Below are 19,769 nucleotides of genomic sequence, written 5' to 3' on the forward strand. Positions count from 1 at the left end.
TTAGACACTGCCTGTCAGTGCGCAGTGTCGATCTTTGGAGAGGAGTCTATAAGCTATGTCTGTGAACTTTTCTGGGAGTGTAACTTGTATAGTTTCTCTGGTGTGTGTCTTCAGTTGAGCTCCATGCAGCAGGTGGTCCGAGAGAAAGACGCCCGCTTTGAAACCCAAGTTCGTCTTCATGAAGATGAGCTGCTTCAGTTAGTAACCCAGGCAGAGGTGGAGACAGACATGCAGCAGGTGTGTTGCTCACAGTCCGTCGAACGTCGCTCTGGCTCACCATCGACGTCATGGCCGCTTTCCAACCGCCGCCCTCCTCCCTGCGCTCTCCATGCGGTTCGCCCCCTCTCCTGATTGGCTTCTTTTTGGTGTCTGTGTCTTCTGTTGTGGATCATTGGTTCTTGTCCTTTCTTTGCCCTTTCCCTCCCCTGGTCAGGGTGTTGGACCTTCAACGCTGAGTTTAACTGGGGAAATGTATGCAGTCATCAGAAACAGTTGGTTTCTCTTTGTTTGTTGATTACAGCTGCCTTTCATACTCTAAGTGCCCCATCCAAAGCTTTGAATCAATGAAGTCAATTTTAAATTTTCAAAAATTAGAGATGAGCCAGGCGTTGTGGCACACGCCTTTAATCCTAGCACTTGGGAGGCCAAGGTAGGAGGACTATAAGTTTGCCACCCTGAGACTACAAAGTGAATTCCAGGTCAGCCTGGACTAGAGCCAGCTCCTACCTCAAAAAAAAAAAAAATTTAAATTTAAATTAAAAAAAAATTGGAGATGAAATGTGATTTTGGAGCTATAAAGGCTTTTATTAAATGAATATTTTTTTAAGTTCATTAAGTACATCTTGACAATTGACTTCATTCTATTTGAGTTCACCATCTACTAACTCACAGATGTTTACTTCGTATGTAGTACAGTGCAGTACTGAACGGCACTCCAGTGACACTTTATGTTTGATCTGTTTTTTTGTAAATTTTTTGTTTATTTTTATTTATTTATTTGAGAGCGAGAGTGAGAACGAAAGAGAGAGAATGAGAATGGGCACACCAGGGCCTCCAGCCACTGCAAACGAACTCCAGACATGTGTGCCCGCTTGTGCATCTGGCTAACATGGGTCCCTGGGAATCGAGCCTCGAACTGGGGTCCTTAGGCTTCACCGGCAAGCGCTTAACCGCTCAGCCATCTCTCCAGTCCTGATCTGTTTGTTTTTGAGTGCAAACTTCTTTCAAGTTCTAAGCCATCTCTCAGAAATTTACTAGTAAGTGGAGTTTCAGAGGACAATGCTTTTGCTAAGTAGAATATTAATTGTACCTATGTGTCATTGATTGATTTATTCAATGAGTGTTTTTCAAGTGCCTGCCCTGTGCATGGAAATAGAAGAGCCATAAATCATTTTGTGTATAGAGAATGTTCTCTTTGGTGGATGAGATTAAACATTTTATCCGTGTTATGTATGGACAAAACGTGAACTGTGTAATTTTGCAAGTAGGTATGCATCATTTTCTCCAAGTATGGCAGCAGCTCCCTAACTCAGGGCCTTGCTTGCATCTGGGTTTGGTGTTGCCCCTGCCCTGGAGAAGGCATTCCGGAAAGTCTCTGTTGTTGCTGGAGGGGGCAGGGCATGCTGGTGCCGTGGGTCTTTAATCTGTTATTGTTCACATGCAGAAGCTTAGCCAGGCAAACCTCCACGGCATTTGGAATCAAGCAAGTACTAGCACCTGTGAGTTCACGTGTCGTGTCTGCAACACTCTTTTCAGAAATTGAAGGTTCTGCAGAGGAGGCTCGAGGAGCACGAGGAAGCCCTGCTGGGCCGCACTCAGGTCGTGGACTTGCTGCAGCAGGAGCTGATGGCAGCCGAGCACAGGAACCAGGTACTGCCCGTGGCCCTCCTGCCCGCAGCCGAGTCGTCCTCTCCATCGCAGGGTGCTAGTCAGCAGGCATCAAAACCACTAGAGGGCTGGAGAGGTGGCTTAGCGGGTAAGGCATTTGCCTGCGAAGCCAAAGGACCCAGGTTCCATTCTCCAGGACCCACGTAAGCCAGATGTTCAAGGTGGTGCATGCATCTGGAGTTTGTTTACAGTCGCTAGAGGCCCTGGCACGCCCATTCTCTCTCTCTCCCTTTCTGTCTTTCACTTCTTCTCCCCCGCCCCAATGAAATTTTTAAAATTTTTATTTATTTATTTTGGTTTTACAAGGTAAGGTCTTGCTCTAACCCATGCTGACCTGCAATTCACTATGGAGTCTCAGGCTGGCTTTGAGCTCACAGTGATTTTCCAGCTCCTGCCTCTGAAGCGCTAAGATGAAAGGCATGTGCCACCACACCCAGTTTCGATTAAGTCTTAGATGGCATGGCTCTCTTGCACAGCCCGGTCCCCTTGTCTGCGCCCATGAATAGTTTCTAAGCATCTCTCTTGGTGGTCTCTGTCCTTCTGTGTGATGCTCACCTGTTCCAGTATGCCTGAACCCGGAGTTCTTCTAGAGCAGGGGATGGAGCCACCCATCCATCCATTCATTCATTGTTTATTCATTTTATTCCTGAGTGCTGGAGATCAGCGTGGCTAAAACAAAGTCCCTCCGTCCCTTGTAGAACTTTTCTAAGGGAAGAGGCAGAAATGAAAAGATGATGTCACTAATAAGTGCATATAAGTAAGCATAATAAGTAAGACTTTTGCGCCTTCCATGTGCTTCACATGGAAGAGGCACTTGGCTCCACTCCCTGGATGCGGGGCTAGAGGCTTTCTCTTCTGTTTCTTAGGTTCTCTCCCAGCAAGTCCAGCAGCTAGAAGCTGAGCATAACACTCTCAGGGACACCGTGGAAGCAGAAAGACAGGAGTCCAAGGCGCAGATGGAAAAGATGGAAGTGGAAGTGGCGGAGAGAAAATTCGCCTTCCATAAACTGCAGGAGGAGATGCATCAGGTTCTGGGGCAGGTTGAACGAGCAAGCCGAGCCCAGGCGGAGCTGGAATCTCAGTGCAGTGCTTTGGAGCAGAAGCACCGAGCAGAAATGGAAGAGAAGACCGCTCACATCTTGAGTCTCCAAAAGACCGAGGAAGAGCTGCGCTCTGCATGTGATGCTCTGAAGGATGAGAATTCAAAGCTTCTCCAAGAGCAGAAAGAACAGGCAGTTCAGTCAGCCCAGGCCATTCAGCAGCTGGAAGGTCAGTATTTATTCGGTGCCATTTGAAGGCCCCCTGAGTGGCTTGTACCCCCTGCTTTCAGGGGTCTGTTAAGGGCATTATTTGTACTTCCCAGCTTAAGAATCTCTACTGGCCTCTTTGTTATATTTTTCCTGTCTCTGAAGTGAGCCTTATTTTTTAAAAAAATTTTTGGCTTTTTCCTATATTTTATTTATTTGAGAGAGAGAGAGAGACAGAGGAAGAGGCAGAGAAAGAGAGAATGGGCGTGCAAGGGCCTCTAGCCAAATGAACTCCAGATGCATGCACCCCCTTGTACATCTGGCTTATGTGGGTCCTGGGAAATCGAACCGGGGTCCTTAGGCTTTGCAGGCAAATGCCTTAACCGCTAAGCCATTTCCCCAGCCCTAATTTTTTTTTAATTTTATTATGTGCAAGCAGAGATAGATACAAGAGAGATAGACAGAGAATGGGTGCACCAGGGCCTCCAGCCACTGCAGACAAACTCCAGACGTGTGTGCCACCTTGTGCATGTGGCTTATGTGAGTCCTGGGTCTTTAGGCTTCACAGGCTAGTGCCTTAACCGTTAAGTCATCTCTCCAGCTCCATCTTCTTAACATTATAATTATCATCAGAGTATGGTAACTGGTGGTGGTGATGTTCCAAATGTTGAGGAGAATGGTGTAGGCGATATGACTAATCTGAAGGGTTCAGTGACTGAAGTGAGTAGGGTTTGAATTCATTTGTGGAAAACCCAGGCCCAATCTAGGTACATAGATGCAGCAACTAAATCCTTAAATCTAATGATGGATCTCAGTGCTTTCCTTGTGAGTGAAAATTTCCTTTAAAAGGAAACTTATGTCTTCTAAGGTCTAAAGAAAGCTTATTGTTGTTACCATTATTGTGATTTTTATTTAAAGAGGCAGAAAGAATGAGAGAGAGAATGGGTGCACCAGGGCCTTGAGCCATTGCAAACAAACTCCAGATGTGGCTTACTTGGGTACTGGGGAATTGAACCTGGGTCCTTAGGCTTTGCAGGCAAGTGCATTAACTGCTGAGCCATCTATCCAGCCCTGTTTTTTTTTTTTTTGTACTAAGTAGAATCTTTGTATGGACACTTCATGTGTTGGTACCATCAATTCCCTTCTCCTTGGCCCCATTCCACTGAGTGCCCTCTGCGGTGGGATTGCTGGTGTTCACCATGAGGTTGTGGATAGTGCGTATGAGAACGGCCGTCAGTCATTGTGGAGGAGGGGCGAAATTGCACCTGCATAGTCCTCCCATCCTGTGGCTTTTAGAATCTTCCGCCCCCTCCTTCCACAAAATTCCCTGAGCTGTGGTTGGGTGTGCTTTAAGTCTACTTTTGTGTTGTGCTCTTATTTTTAAATATTTTGTTAAAATCGGTAAGTAACCACTGTGCATGATGGTGCTCACCTTTAATCCCAGCACCCGGGAGGCAGAGGCAGGAGGATCGCTGTGAGTTTGAGGCCATCCTGAGACTCCATAGTGAATTCCAGGTCAGCCTGGGCTAGAGTGAGGCCCTACCTCGAAAAACAAAACAAAAATAGGTAAGCAAAAAAAATGCAACATTTTAGCAGTTAACAAATTGAAGAAATACAACTCAAAACACATAGTCTGACTTGTAAGTTTTCTTCCCCAAACTAGAAAATTGGTAGGTGGGCATATGCCTATGGGAATGTTTTAAAAAGAACTAAGTTGAACATTTGTACTAAAATCGTCAGTATCAACTGGAAACCCCTGAGAGCATTATGTGGGAACAGGAGATGTACCAGCTCTCAGTCCTCCTAACTGAACTGTGTTTCTGTTGGAAGTCCTGCTGGGGGCTCTTTTTTTTTTCCTTTTTTTTTTTTTGGTTTTTAGAGGTATGCTTTCACTCTAGCTGAGGCTGACCTGGAATTCACTATGTAGTCTCAGGGTGGGCTCAAAATCATGGCAATCTTACCTCTGCCTCCCGAGTGCTGGGGTTAAAGGTGTGCACTACCATGCCCGGCCCACTCAAGCCATTTCCAAGGGGGAGAGAAAAGATGACTGTTTTGAACAATGTCTAGGCCTGTTTACTAACACGTGTGATTGGACATGAGCAGGGCATCCAGTGTGATAGTCCCATGAAGCATGTGTGGATCATATCCAGCCACCTTTCTTCAGATCACCTCTTCCCCATCCTCTTGTTCCTTCCAAGTAACTTGTTCACTGCTTTGAGGATGACTACTTATTTATTATTTATTTATTTATTTATTTTTAAATTTTTTATTTATTTATTTGAGAGTGACAGACACAGAGAGAAAGACAGATAGAGGGAGAGAGAGAGAATGGGCGCGCCAGGGCTTCCAGCCTCTGCAAACGAACTCCAGACGCGTGCGCCCCCTTGTGCATCTGGCTAACGTGGGACCTGGGGAACCGAGCCTCGAACCGGGGTCCTTAGGCTTCACAGGCAAGCGCTTAACCGCTAAGCCATCTCTCCAGCCCTATTTATTTATTTTTTTAGTTAACTGAAAGAACATGTAGTATTCGACTTCTATCTACTTTGAGGCTGACTTTTTTTTTATTTTTATTTTTAATTAAGCTAATAGGGAGAGAAAGTAGCAAAGAGAGGCAAATAGAGAGAGAATTGGCACAGTAGGGCCTCTAGCCACTGCAAATGAACACCAGACACATGCTCCACCTTGTGCATCTGGACTTACGTGGTTCCTGGGGAATCGAACATAGGTTCTTTGGCAAGTGTCTTAACCCCTAAGCCATCTCTCCAGCCTTTCTTTTTTTTTTCTTTTTATTTATTTATTTTTTAACTGTATATGAGAGAACATGCAATTTTGACTTTCTCTTTTATTTATTTATTTTAATATTTTTTGTTCATTATTTATTTATTTATTTGAGAGCAGCAGACACAGAGAGAAAGACAGATAGAGGGAGAGAGAGAGAATGGGCGCGCCAGGGCTTCCAGCCACTGCAAGCGAACTCCAGACGCGTGCGCCCCCTTGTGCATCTGGCTAACGTGGGACCTGGGGAATTCAGCCTCAAACCGGGGTCCTTCGGCTTCACAGGCAAGCGCTTAACCGCTAAGCCATCTCTGCGGCCCATTCTTTTATTTTTTTATGTGTGTGTGTGAGAGAGAGAGAGAGAGAGAGAGAATTGGCATGCCAGGGCCTCCAGCCACTGCAATCTAACTCCAGACGTGTGAGCGCCACCTAGTGGGCATGGGCAACCTTGTGCTTGCCTCACCTTTGTGTCTGGCTTACCTGGGATCTGGAAATTGAACATGGATCCTTAGGCTTCACAGGCAAGCAAGCGCCTAAACCAATAAGCCATATCTTCAGCCCCCTTTTCTTTCTTTCTTTCTTTTTGTTTTTTTTTAATCAACTATATATGAGAGAACATGTAATATTTGACTTTCTCTGTCTGACTTGCTGCCCTTCCCTCTTGTCTTCCTGTTCCATTCATCTAGATGCAAATAAAAGGTTTCTTTTATCTTTGTTGCCAGATAATACTGTTGCTTTTATCTTTGTAGGAAGTAGCTTACTTAGCTTTTGGTCTAAACAATGTAAAAAACATCACTGACATCGTAATTTAATTAAGCTAACTGAACTAGATGTGGTATATCCTTAGAATATGGTGACTCACTAAGTTGCAGGCTCAAAGCAATTGCCACTTCTGTTTGTTTTCTTTTCCTTAGATCAACTGCAGCAAAAATCTAAAGAAATTAGTGAATTTCTAAATAAACCAACCTTGCAAAAACATGAGACAGCATCTCAGACTTCGTTACCAGATGTTTACAGTGAGGGCACACAGGTAAAGTGGATGTCTTATGAATATGATCTATTTGTCTTGGCTGTATGTTAAGGGCAGAGTATACACTTGTCTTTTATACCTAATAAAATGCTTTTGGTAGGGGTGGCAGTGACTCTATTTAAGGAGCAGTCACAAGGGCTGGTGAGATCACTTAGGGGTTGAGGCACTTGTCTGCGAAGCCTAAGGTTCTACGTTCAGTTCTCCAGGTCCCATGTAAGCCAGTGGAGTTTGTTTGCAGTGGTTAGAGGCCCTGGCTTGCCCATTGTCTCTCTTTTACTTTTTTTCTCCCCCTCTCTCTCTGTCTCAAATAAAAATAAATTTTAAAAAATAAGGCAAAAAGCAATTGTGAAAGGCATTAAGGCAGTGTGTTTCAACAAGGACAATTGATTAAAAAATAAAACAAAACAAAGTGTATATATATATATATATATGAGACAAGCGCCAGGTCTCTAAGGTTTTAAAAGTCTGTATTGAGAATGAATCATCATTTTTTATTTTATAATCAGTGTTCTCAGCATACGAGTTGGCTTTGTGCTTTAGTGTATGCAGGCCGGTCCATAGGAAACTGCAAGTCTGCTATAGAAATCACAATTCTTCCATTAGATTATTAACAGTAAAATAATTTAGTTGCCAACTAGCTATTGATTGTTGGTATATTCTTCCATCTACAAAAATCTCTGCAAAGGTGCTGGAGACATGGCTTAGTGGTTAAGTTGCCTGCTTGCAGAGTCTAATGAGCCGAGTTCTATTCCCCACTACCCATTGAAGGCCAGATGCACAAAGTGGTGCATGAATCTACAGTCCATTTTTAGCAGTTGGTTGCCCTGGCCTGCCCATTCTGTCTGTCTATTTCTCTCCCCTGCCCCTCTGCTTAACAATAAATAGAAAAAAATTTTTTTAATCTGAAAAGCCAGATTATAGTCACCATAAGGCTACTTAACGAACATAAACATCAGAACAGATGGGAGTTGTTTGATGAGCTTGTTGACCAGGCTGAAATAAATGAATTTATCTGCCTCCACTGTATGATTATACCCTTCCCAAATGACAGACCTGTGGCAACAAGAGTCCCAGGGTTCTGGGCTGTACCCTGTACACTGATGGAGAGCTTTGCTTCTTGGTTTCAGTATCTGAGCTTTTCCATCTTTTTAGTGCTCCATTGACACCTTTTCCTCGAGCGTAGTCTTAAGACAACAACTGATATAAATTGAAAAAGCTTATGCTGAACAGTTACATACACTCTCTAGATTCTGCCATAACATTGCGTGTTTGTTTGCTTCATCCACTATCCATTTATTTATCCATTAGTTCATCTTAATGATTTACACATTTTAGTAAGTTTTAGACATCAGTCCGGTTTTCTCTAAATATTGTGGCAAGCATTTCAACATTTATTTACAGTTGATATATACTAGCTGGGAAATTATTCTTCTTCTCCCAATGTAAAATTTGTCAACTATTAAATGAATAAATCTTAGTATATTAGTCAGCAAGTTGTCCACTGCAAATACCCATGATACCATGTTAAGGTATATCATATCAACATCACCCCACAAAGTATCCTCTTACTCTTTTTCAGTCTTCCCCACCCTTCCTCTCTAGAATGAACTGTTGTTCACGTTTTCATCATAGATTTATACACACACACACACACACATTTATTTTTATTTTTATTTTTTTCATATTTATTTTTAGAGAGCAAGAGAGAGAGAACAAAGAGAACATTGATGCACCAGGACCTCAGCCACTGAAATTGAACTCCAGACACTTTCGCCACCTAGTGGGCATGTGCAGCCTTGCACTTGCCTCGCTTTTTGTGTGGCTTTCATGGAATCTAGAGAGTCGAACATGGGTCCTTAGGCTTCCAGGCGAGCACCTTAATTGCTAAGCTGTCTCTCCAGCCCACCATAGATTAATTTCACATGTTCTGCATCATATAAGTATAACCTAATCATAAAATACATGCTTTTGTGTAAAGCTTCTTCACTTAACATATCTTGGCCTTCATAGCTGTTGTTGCAGTTTGTTTTTTATTTATTTATTTTTTTTTTTTTGGTTTTACAAGGTAGGGTCTCACTTCAGCTCAGGCTGACCTGGAATTCTCTATGCAGTCTCAAGGTGGCCTCAAACTCACGGTGATCCTCCTACCTCTGCCTCCCAAGTGCTGGAATTAAAGGCATGCGCCACCATGCCCGGCTGCAGTTATTTTATATTGCTGGGAAGCATTTGATTTTATTAGTATACTGCCTTTTCCCCTGTGTGATTGTTCTGCACTTTCCTTCAATGGATACCTGAGCTTTTTCATGTTCTGGCTTTTATGAATTAAGCTGTTGTGAACATTCTCATGCAAGTATATGGCATGCACTTTCACTTTTAGTAAGTAGTCGTTGAGGAATTTCTAGGCCACACAGTATTCCTAAATTTAGCTTCAAAGATCTTTTTGCCAATGTGCTTATATCATTTTATACTACCTATTCCTAGTTGTTCCACATTTTCTCCAAGATTGGTGTTTTAATATTTTACCATCTCACGGGTGCAATTTCAGTTTGCATTTCCCTGACAAATAATGTTGAACATGTTTTCTTGAGATTCTCTCCAATTATATATCTCCTTTTAATGAGGTGCCTGGCCATGTCTTTATTTTTAAGGTTGAATTCTTCATCTTGGTCTATCAAGTAGTAATTATATATGTATCCTGCATGTCAAGTTGTTATTGACTATGTCAGGTAAATCCTCTCCCATATGGCAGGGCTTGCCTATTCATGTTTGACATGATTTTAATATGCAGTTTTAAATTTTAATCAAGTATGTATTTATTGAAGTTTTTAAGGTTTTGGTTTTCTGTACTATGTCTTTAAAATTTTTTTAAAGATCATAATTTTTTATACTACTTATTTATTTGAGAGAGAGAGTGAGAAAGAGCCCCAATTTTTTTTAAATCTTTTACTCTTTATTTAAAAAGTTATTTTCTTAGCACGTACAGATGGACAAATGGAATGATTTAAATGTCTATTATCTTTTTCTGGGACTCTACTAGGGAGGTGCTGGCCAGCTTGGCTTCATTTGTCCTCCAGACACTGCTGAAATGTGAGGCCTGGCCAATTGGGTTAAAGCAGGCAGGGAACTGATACGGCTCGGGATCATTAAGAGTGATCCAGGGAGCCGGGCGTGGTGGCGCACGCCTTTAATCCTAGCACTCGGGAGGCAGAGGTAGGAGGATCACCATGAGTTCAAGGCCACCCTGAGACTACAGAGCTAATTCCAGGTCAGCCTGGGCCAGAGTGAGACCCTACCTCAAAAAACCAAAAAAAAAAAAAAAAAAAGATCCAGGGCCAGCCGGAGAAACAGCCAGCTGAAAATAAGGTGGAAAGCACTTCCAGGCAGAGGCCCAGTCATGTGCGTTCAGGAAACAGCCTAACCCCATCCAGAGAACTTTGTGATTTACTTAGATTTTATTTAAAATTCCAGTAGAGGAGCAGTTTGCTCAGCTTTGATGCAAACATTCCAAAATACAGTTTTAATTACTTATTTACTTATTTAATTGAGAGAGAAAGAATGGGCACGCCAGGCCCTCTAGCCACTGCAGATGAACTCCAGACTCATGCACCACCTTGTGTATCTGGCTTACATGGGTCCTGGAAGTTGAACCTGGGTCCTTAACAGGTAGGCCATCTCTTCAGCCCTAAAACTTTTTCTTAGCCCAAAGTCATGAAGTTACTCTTAAGTTTTTTTCTTTTATGGCTTTATTTTTAGCAGTTACATCTTTGAAGTCTTAATACATTTTTGAGAATAATATTAAGATCAGAGTCAGCATTTTCTATCCCCCACCCCTTTTTTTGGCATGTCAGAGCCTCCAACCACTGCAAACAAACTCCAGATGCGTGCACCCCCTTGTGTATCTGGCTTACATGGGTCCTGGTGAATCGAGCCTCAAACCAGGGTCCTTAGAGGCTTCACAGGCAAGTGCTTCACCGCTAAGCCATCTCTCCAACCCTTATTTCCCCTTATTAATATCCAGCTGTTCTTGCAATACTTCTTAAGCAGTTTTACTTTTCTTTGTAATGTTTTGCTGAAAATCAGAGATTAGTAGGTCCATTTGTTTGTTTCTTTCTTTCTTTTTTCTTTTCCTGAGGTAGGGTCTCATTCTAGCTCAGGCTGATCTGGAATCCACTATGTAGTGTCAGGGTGGCCTTGAACTCACAGTGATCCTCCTACCAACTGCTGAGATTAAAGGCAGGTGCCACCACACCCCAGCTCATAGGCCCATTTGTGAATTTCCTGTTGTGTTTATGAGTCCTTTTGCCAGTATCCCACTGTTCTCATTGTAGTTCACAAGTAACCTTGAGGTTGTGTAGTATATGCCCTGTGGCTTTGTTTTTCTTTTGAAGGTGGCTTTGATATTACAGGCCTTTGCATTTCCATGTAAACTATGTAGTCACCTTCTCATATTCCACTTAAAAAAACAGGTGGGATCTGGGGAGATGGCTCAGTGGTTAAGCATTAGCTTGCAACACATGATAGCCCGGGCTCCATTTCCCAGTACGTACCTAAAGCTAGATGCACATAGTGGCACATGTGTCTGGAGTTAGTTTGCAGTGCCTAGAGGCCCTGTCATCCCCATTCTCTCTGTTTCTCTCCCTCTCTCTCTGTGTTTGCAAACAGGTAAATAAATGAACATTGAATATTGAATTGAAATTTTATTATCAATCATTTAAAGGATATTTGACATTTAATGCTGTGGAACTTTAAAAAAAAAATCTGTGGGGGTAGAGAGCTGGCTTAGTGGTTAAGGTGCATGCCTGCAAAGTCTAAGGACCCAGGTTTGATTCTCCAGATCCCATGTAAGCCAGATGCACATGGTGGCACACGCATCTGGAGTTCGTCTGCAGTGGCTAGAGGCCCTGGCGTGCCCATTCTCTCTCTGTGTCTCAAATAAATAAATAAATAAGATAAAATCTTTGAAAGGATCTATGGATATAGTAAGTCTTTTTATCTAGATCTTTAGTTTCTGGCAAGGAGAACTGGGCTATAACACCTCTAAGTCCAGCAACACACCTCCTCCAGCAAGATGCCACCTCCCAAATTGCCACCAGCTGGTGACCAGGTATTCAAAACACATGAGGCTGTTGGGGCCCTCTCTCAAGCTACCACCCCCTTTAATTGCTCTCACACCTCCCCCATCTAGATGACAAAACTGGTCTGCTTTCTTCGTACATGTGTTTTTATGTTTTAAAATTTTACATAAGCTGAATGTACCCCCTCCCTCCCTCCCCCCCCCACACCTCTTTTGGTTCCTTTCACTCAGCATACTTACTTGGATATTTTTCCTAATGTGATGTGTAGCAATAACTAATTCCATTGTATTGTGGAGAGCATAGTGCATGCTACAATTTGTCTATTCATTTTCTCACTGATGTATAATTTGAGTTGTTGCCAGTTTTTGCTATTGCAAACAGAAGCATCTCTGTTTATCTTTTAAAACTATTCAGATCATAAGAAAATAAATCTTAGCTGCCGCTGCAGTTGTAAACCAGAGGGATCGGTAGAGTAGCGGCGGTCTTTCCTTTAAAGGGTCAAGTGTCTGTGTTAGACTTTGCGGGCATAACAGTCTCTGTTGCAGTTTCTGGGCTGTTTTTGTAGAACAATAGCAGAGGTGGAGGGAGGGTAAACAAATGGTCTAGTAAAATATTATTTTACTTACAAAAATGAGAGAAATGCCTCTGAAATTTACCAAGCCCGAACTTCCTATTTCCATCTGGTGGTGTTCTGTATAAAGGACTTTCTTTTTTGTTAAACTTTTGTAAAGGGTATGAATCGTGTGTGTGCGCACGTGAGCATGTGTTTACGTGGGCACAGACACACACACACGTCTCTTGGTGATAGGTTCTTATAACTCGTATATAGTCCTCCATTGAGCTTTTATTTTAGATAGAGCATGCACGTGAGACACACACACACACACACAGAGAGGAGAGACAGACACAGAGGGGAAGAGAGAATTGGAATGCCTCAGCCACTGCAATCAAATGCCAGATGCTTGCGCCACCTAGTGGGCATGTTTGACCTTGCATTTGCTTCACCTTCATGTGTCTGGCTAATGTGGGATCTGGAGAGTCAAACATGGGTCCTTAGGCTACACAGGCTAGTGCTTTTACCACTAAGCCATCTCTCTAGAACTCCATTGAGCTTTTTAAAAGGCCTTTCTTTTCCTTCCTTCCTTCCTTCCTTCCGTCCGTCCATTGTCTATCTATCCATCTATCTTTGTGATGGACTTAGTTGTGCTTTTTGTAATTTGTTTGCTCTTGTTAAGGTTTTTATACATGTTGAAGAAAGTTTCAGACATTTATTGCTGGACATTTAAATATTTTATTTTTATTTATTTATTTGAGAGAGACAGAGTCAGACAGAGGGAGAGATAAGGAGAGAGAGAAAGAAAGAAAGAATGGGCATGTCAGGGCCTCCAGACACATGCACCATCTTGTGCATCTGGCTTATATGGGTCCTGGGGAATCGCAACTAGGTCCTTTGGCTTTGCAGGCAAGTGCCTTAACTGCTAAGCCATCTTTCCAGCCCCTACTGCTGGACATTTAATCATTTAAATAAATAATTTTGTTATTTAAATATTTTTTGTTATTTAAATATTCGTTGTATTCTGTCCTTCCTTTTTTCCAACTCTAGTTAAAGTACTGAACCTTTTAACACTGTCTTACATGTGTTTGGGGCTATGATAATTTTCTCTTCATTTTTTTTCCCCTTTCAGTCATCAGATTTAACATCTGTTGATGTGTCTTCCAATTTATCAAATATTTCTTCTGTCTACTATATGCTTCTATTTAAGCCTATCCATTAAAATTTTCATTTCATGCATTTTAGTTTTTTTTTTTGTTGTTTTTCTGGAATTTTAAATGGATTCATTTTCATAGTTTAGTTTTCTTCAGAGAGTTCCTATATTTTCATTCATTATATACATATTAATTTGCACTCAGGAGGCAGAGACAGGAGGCTTTTGCTCAAGACCAGCCTGAGCTACATAATGAGACCCTGTCTCAAAATAAAACAAAGGACTGAGAAAGCACTTGCCTAGCATGTACAAGGCCCTGGGTTCAATCTCCAGTAGCACAAATAAATAAATAAACAAAAGAACAAAATATCTTGGCTTGCTGATTCAAAATTCATATCATTTTGTGGTTGGTCTCTGGTGATTTTATTCTTTCTTGGAAACGAGTCACATGTTCTTATGTTTTATGTGAACAGTGATTTTGAATTTGAGTTCTAGATGTTGTAAATGTGCACATATTTTTTTTCCCCCAAGGAAGGGTCTCACTCTAACTCCCAAGCTGACTTGGAATTCACTGTGTAGTTGTAGGCTGGCCTCAAACTCAAGAGTGATCCTCCTACCTCTGCTTCCCAAATGCTGGGATTAAAGGCATGCTTCTGAAATTCTGTTTTGTTATTTCTGAATTTTTCAAGAATTGATTATGTGTGTGTGTTTCTTAGAGACTGGTCTCCTTTTGTAGCCCAGGCTGACCTCCACTAACTTGGTAGCTGAGGGTAACCTTGAGTTTCTGATCCTCATGCCTTTGCCTCCAAAGTGCTGGTATGACAGGTGTTTACCCACATACCCAGTTTGGGTTTTGATTACTTTTTATCAGTTAATAACTTGGTCTGTGGTAGAGAAGCACTCAAAGCTTAGTTGGGTTATTTTTATCTTGGCTAAGTTGTTTTGAGACAGCCTAATAAATACAGAGTTCATTGCTTAGCCATTTAGGATTCGTCTTCATTGATATTCTTCTTCTGTCCATTTTTCCTCCTCTCACATTCTGGCAGCTTTGTTTGTCCCAAAGGATCCTCATTCTTCAAGCCAAAAGACCCATTACTATTTTATTGGTCTTGCATAATGCAAACCAGAAACTTCCTTCTTGATAAACTTATCTCATGCTATTTCTTCAGTCAACAAATGAAAGTTTATAATCAAGTACATTCTAGAACCCCTTAGGGCTTAAAAATTCCAAAACTATATAAAAAAGTTCTATCCAGTCATACCTTTGGAAGAAAAAAATGTACTTAAAAAAATCACTAAGCTAAAGATGTGACATAAATTGATATATGTGTTTATCATTATGAAAGCTAAACATTGTGGATACATAAGTTAAGCACAAGAAATTTTTATTTGAGGAAACTCCCTAGTGGATAACAGTAAAGGCTTTCCCTCATTTCTTAGAAGTGTTTGTTCCCTCTTCATGTTCATCCTCTTCTGGACCTGTTGCTTGGTAGCATTAATTGAATCTTATTTTCCTTCGAACTTAGTGTTCTTTCCTACACAATAGACTTGAGACTGCTATCTTTCTAATCCAGATTCAATGTCCAGTGACCTAGAAGTCTGCATGATATGTTTTATTGTTCTTCCTGTCTTCAGAATTATAAAATTCTTCAAAGATTAACTAGGCAGAGAAGTAGATGATGTTTTTAAAGTATTCTTAGAGGTGGAAAACATGTAGAAGATAAAAATGCTAGAGGCAAGCAGGAGAGATGGAATAGCGGTTAAGACACTTGCCTGCAAAGCCTAGGGACGCATGTTCGACTCTCCAGATCCCACATAAGCCAGATGCACAAAGGTGAGGCAAGCGCAAGGTCACACATGACCACTAGGTGGTGCAAGCGTCTGGCATTCAACTATAGTGGCTGAGACTCTGGCACGCCAGTTCTCTCTCTGAAAGAAAAGTGCTAGAGGCCACTGGGCATCATGATGCCTGCAAGCTTTTCACTGGAATGAGTGTGTTGTCTTTCTACAATTTAGGCAGTCATGGAGGAGAATGTTGCCTCTTTGCAGAGGAGAGTGGTAGAGCTGGAGAATGAAAAGGGAGCCTTGCTCCTTAGTTCCATAGAGCTGGAGGAACTGAAAGCTGAGAATGGTACGTATAAATGACAGTGATCGTTCTGTCTTATCCATAAATGGCTCTGCATTTAACATTGTACTTGTATAGCGGGTATCTTTTCTGATTCTGTGATGAACAGACGTTAGTAGTGTGGGTAGTTACCAAAGATAAGATTCATGCACACTAAATAATTTAACATAAGTAGTACATTTTACAATCGCAACTATAAATACCTACAGGATTTTGTATAATTTTTATGTATTTGGGAGTGGACAAGGTGTCTTCTAGGAAATATGACTTGAATTAGATTTTAGTAAGATGTTGAATTTTTTTTTAAAGAAATCGCGGAACATACAAGCATACAGGGTATAACTGAACAGCTTGGAATTTGTTCTGAGAAATGAACATTTATTCTTTGTTATGTATTTTTTTTTATTTTGTATTTTTACTTATTTATTTGACAGAGAGAGAGAGAAAGAATGGGTGCCAGGGCCTCCAGCCACTGCAAATGAACTCCAGACACGTGTGCCCTCTTGTGCATCTGGCTTACTTCGGTCCTTGAACCTGGGTCCTTTGACTTTGTAGGCAAACGCCTTAACCTCTAAGCCATCCCTCCAGCCTTATGTAGTTATTTTTATGAGAGAGAGAGAGAATGAATGAATGAATGAATACGGGCCCACCAAGGCCTCTTGCCATTGCAAATGAACTCCAGATGCATGTGCTCCTTTGTGCATCTGGCTTTACATAAGTACTGGGGAATCAAACCCAGGCCAGGAGGCTTTATAAGCAAGCGCCTTTAACCACTTAGCAATCTCCCTAGCCCCAGCTGTTGAATTTTTTTGAATATGCAAAATGCCAAAAGGAGGGACATTCTTAGTAATAAGATGAGAGAGAGAGAGAGAGAGAGAATAGGTGCACCAGGGCCTCCAGCCAGACACATGCGCCACCTTGTGCATCTGGCTTACATGGGTCCTGGGGAATTGAACCTGAGTCTTTTGGCTTTGTGGGCAAGTGCCTTAACTGCTAAGCCATATCCCCAGCCCTGATTATCTTTTTACAAGCATAAGGGCTGTGGAGGAGGAGGCCTGAGAGACCCCTTGACTTTGAATTACAGGACTCAAATAAACATCAGGGCATGTCCATGCATGTCTGTAATCCCATTCCTGTAGGAGGGCAGATACCCGGGAATCACTGGAGCAAGCTCTGGAATCAGTAAGAGACCCCGGCTCAGATAGGTACAAGAGTGACGGAGCTGGACACCTAATGCTCCCCTCTAACTACAGTAGGCCAGTGCATCAGGCAGCACATGAGCACTTACACCAGACACACACACACACACACACACACACAGAGTAAATGCCCCAAGGCATGAATCGACTTGTGTTTGCAGAATAGAAGGAAGCCTTGTGTTTGTGTAGTAGAGTGAATAAAGAATAAGTAGGAATCAAGTTATGAGGGCCCGTGTTTGTTACATTAAGGCATTTGGGTGTTGCCTACAAGCTATCCTCTCTTTTGTACAGTGTATGTAGTTTTTCAGAAAGAATGTCAGCTTCTTGGTGATAATAATATTAGTGGTATTGTTGTGATCTTCCACGGTGTCACTCTCGTTTTTGATAGCTATTGATTGTCAGGGCCTGGATTCTGATCCCAGCTGTCCATGAACTAGTTGGGCCACCTGTTCGCATCGTGTCTGTCTTTGTTTCCTCATTTGGTGATTAAGGAGATTGGATAGCTCCCTGTCAGTGCCAAAGTAGATGTGAAAGAACAGTGAGGACATCGTAAGTGCTGTGTTCATGCAAAACGTGTGCTGTAAACCCCATGGGGTTGTGGGTAAACTAAGGCAGTAGAGCCAGATTGTGCCATAGGAACAGTTTCGTCATATAACATGCTTTAGCATCCAACTCCTCTTCAGGCGCCTCAGGCTCATCACTGTCACCTCGTTCTTATCTAAAGATGTATTGTGTGACTTTCAGAAAAACTGTCTTCTCGGATTGCTCTTCTGGAGGCTCAGGATAGACCTGGCGAGACAGCCATTGAAGTTCGTGAGGTAAGTGATGCCCTCGTGGGCCACTCAGTAAGGGAACTAAATTACAGGATAGTTTCAAATATAATCAGTGTTGTCAGAGAATTTCATTTCCCATGAAGTGAGGTATGGGTAAGAGATTCCATGGTGGTTAGAGTATTTTCCTTTATACATGTTTCTGGAAATTTGTAATTCTTCGACCTAATCAAACACAAGGGCACTAGTTGTTGCTTTGCCTGTCTCAGAAAAGCTGCTCAGGGTATGGAGAAATGGCTTAACAGTGATGGTGCTTACCTGTGAAGCATGGAGACCCAGGTTCGATTCCCCATTACTCACATAAGCCAGCTGCACAAGGTGGCACATGTGTGTGAGTTTGTTTGCACTGGCTAGAGGTCCTGATGAACCTGTTCTTTCCCTGTCTATCTGCCTCTTCCTGGCTCTCAAATAAATACATAAATAAATAAAATATTTTTGTAATGACAAAGACAGAAAAGCTGCTACTTAGAAGAGATTAGGTAAAATCGTTGACTCTCCATGCCCCACAATTGGCACCATTTTACTTTGAATTATATTTAAAACATATCTTTGAAAAATGGTGGATTTTTAATTTCTTTTTCTTCAGACAGGGTCTCATATAGCCTAGGCTGGCCTCAGACTTGCTGTACCGTAGCTAAGCTGTTGTCCTTGAACTCCTGATCATCTTCTCTGTGTTCCAAGCACTGGGATTACATGTGTGGGGTTTCTTCTTTTTTTTTAACTTCTTTTTATTTTTGCTTTTTGAGGTAGGGTCTCTTTCAAGCCCAGGCTGACGTGGAATTCACTGTGTAGTCTCAGGCTGGCCTTGAACTCATTGCAATCCTCCTACCACTGCCTCCTGAGTGCTGGGATTAAAAGCATATGCCACCACACCCAGCCCATGTGTGGTTTTTATAGCCGAAAACTTTTTATAACAATTGTATTGTTGCTTAATAGTCTGTTGGTTTAAGGTTATTGCTAGCTGAGTTGTCTTTAATTAATCTTTTAAGCACTAAATCAGAAGTATTGCTTATTTATATATTAGTAAGGTTCTCCAAGAAGATAGAACAGATAGTATATGAATACACAGGTATATTTTAAAGAATTGGCTCATATAGTTGGGGAGGTTGGTAAGGTCAAAAATTGCCAGGTGAGATACAAGGCCCTCAGACCCGGGGAAGAGTTGAAGGTTGAATTCAAAGGCTGAGTCATTCTGCTGGTTCAATTCTCTCTTTCTTTTTTTTTTAAAGTATTTTTTATTGACAACTTCCATAATTATAAACAATATTCCATGGTAATTCCCTCTCTCCCCCATCTTCCCCTTTGAAACTCCACTCTCCATCATATCCCCTCCCCCAATTCTCTCTTTTTGATAGAAATCAGTATTTTCTTTTGGTGGGAGACAGGGGGTGACTAAGGCCTTAAACTGAATAGAAAGAGCTCACCCACGTTAGAAAGGGCCGTGTGTGTGGCTTAGAGTCTCCTGATTTAAATGTCAATGCCCAGTCAGATATCTTCACTAAGGTGTCTAGAAAAATGTTTGGTTAGCAAACGCATGTTTGCCACATAAGATTAGTCATAAAATGTATGTTCTGTACCTTTTCATGGGACCACTAAGACCTTGCTCACAAAGTTTTCAAAAGGAGACAAAATAATTACAATTATTAAAAATGGTACTTTTAGCATGGTGGCGCACACCTTTAATCCCAGCACTGGAAGGCAGAGGTAGGAGGATCACCATGTTTTCAAGGCCACTCTGACACTACATAGTGAATTCCAGGTCAGCCTGAGCTAAAAAAAAAAGAAGAAAAAGAAAAAGAGAGGATGGGATAACTTTAATAACATAATTCTAGAACAGTGACTCTTTTTTTAAAAATGTGTTATTTATTTAATTTCAGAGAGACAGAGCAAGAGAG

General features: G+C 41.7%; 1 protein-coding gene across 9 annotated transcripts in view; it reads left to right on the top strand.

The window, feature by feature from the left end:
• Nucleotides 1-19,769, top strand: part of Golgb1 (golgin B1) — a 69,849-nt gene that overhangs the window by 22,966 nt on the left and 27,114 nt on the right. For 3 of the 9 annotated variants that reach the window (XM_045147363.1, XM_045147362.1, XM_045147369.1), the window contains 6 exons: nt 115-333; nt 1,756-1,869; nt 2,754-3,156; nt 6,824-6,939; nt 15,737-15,851; nt 17,789-17,862. In XM_045147363.1, coding sequence (XP_045003298.1) covers nt 115-333; nt 1,756-1,869; nt 2,754-3,156; nt 6,824-6,939; nt 15,737-15,851; nt 17,789-17,862 — 1,041 coding nt within the window. The remainder of the gene's footprint in view (nt 1-114; nt 334-1,755; nt 1,870-2,753; nt 3,157-6,823; nt 6,940-15,736; nt 15,852-17,788; nt 17,863-19,769) is intronic. The other 6 variants (XM_045147366.1, XM_045147364.1, XM_045147367.1 and 3 more) reach the window with 6 other exon arrangements.

The sequence above is a fragment of the Jaculus jaculus genome, chromosome 4 (assembly GCF_020740685.1).
Source record: "Jaculus jaculus isolate mJacJac1 chromosome 4, mJacJac1.mat.Y.cur, whole genome shotgun sequence".
In the NCBI taxonomy this organism is placed as follows: domain Eukaryota; kingdom Metazoa; phylum Chordata; class Mammalia; order Rodentia; family Dipodidae; genus Jaculus; species Jaculus jaculus.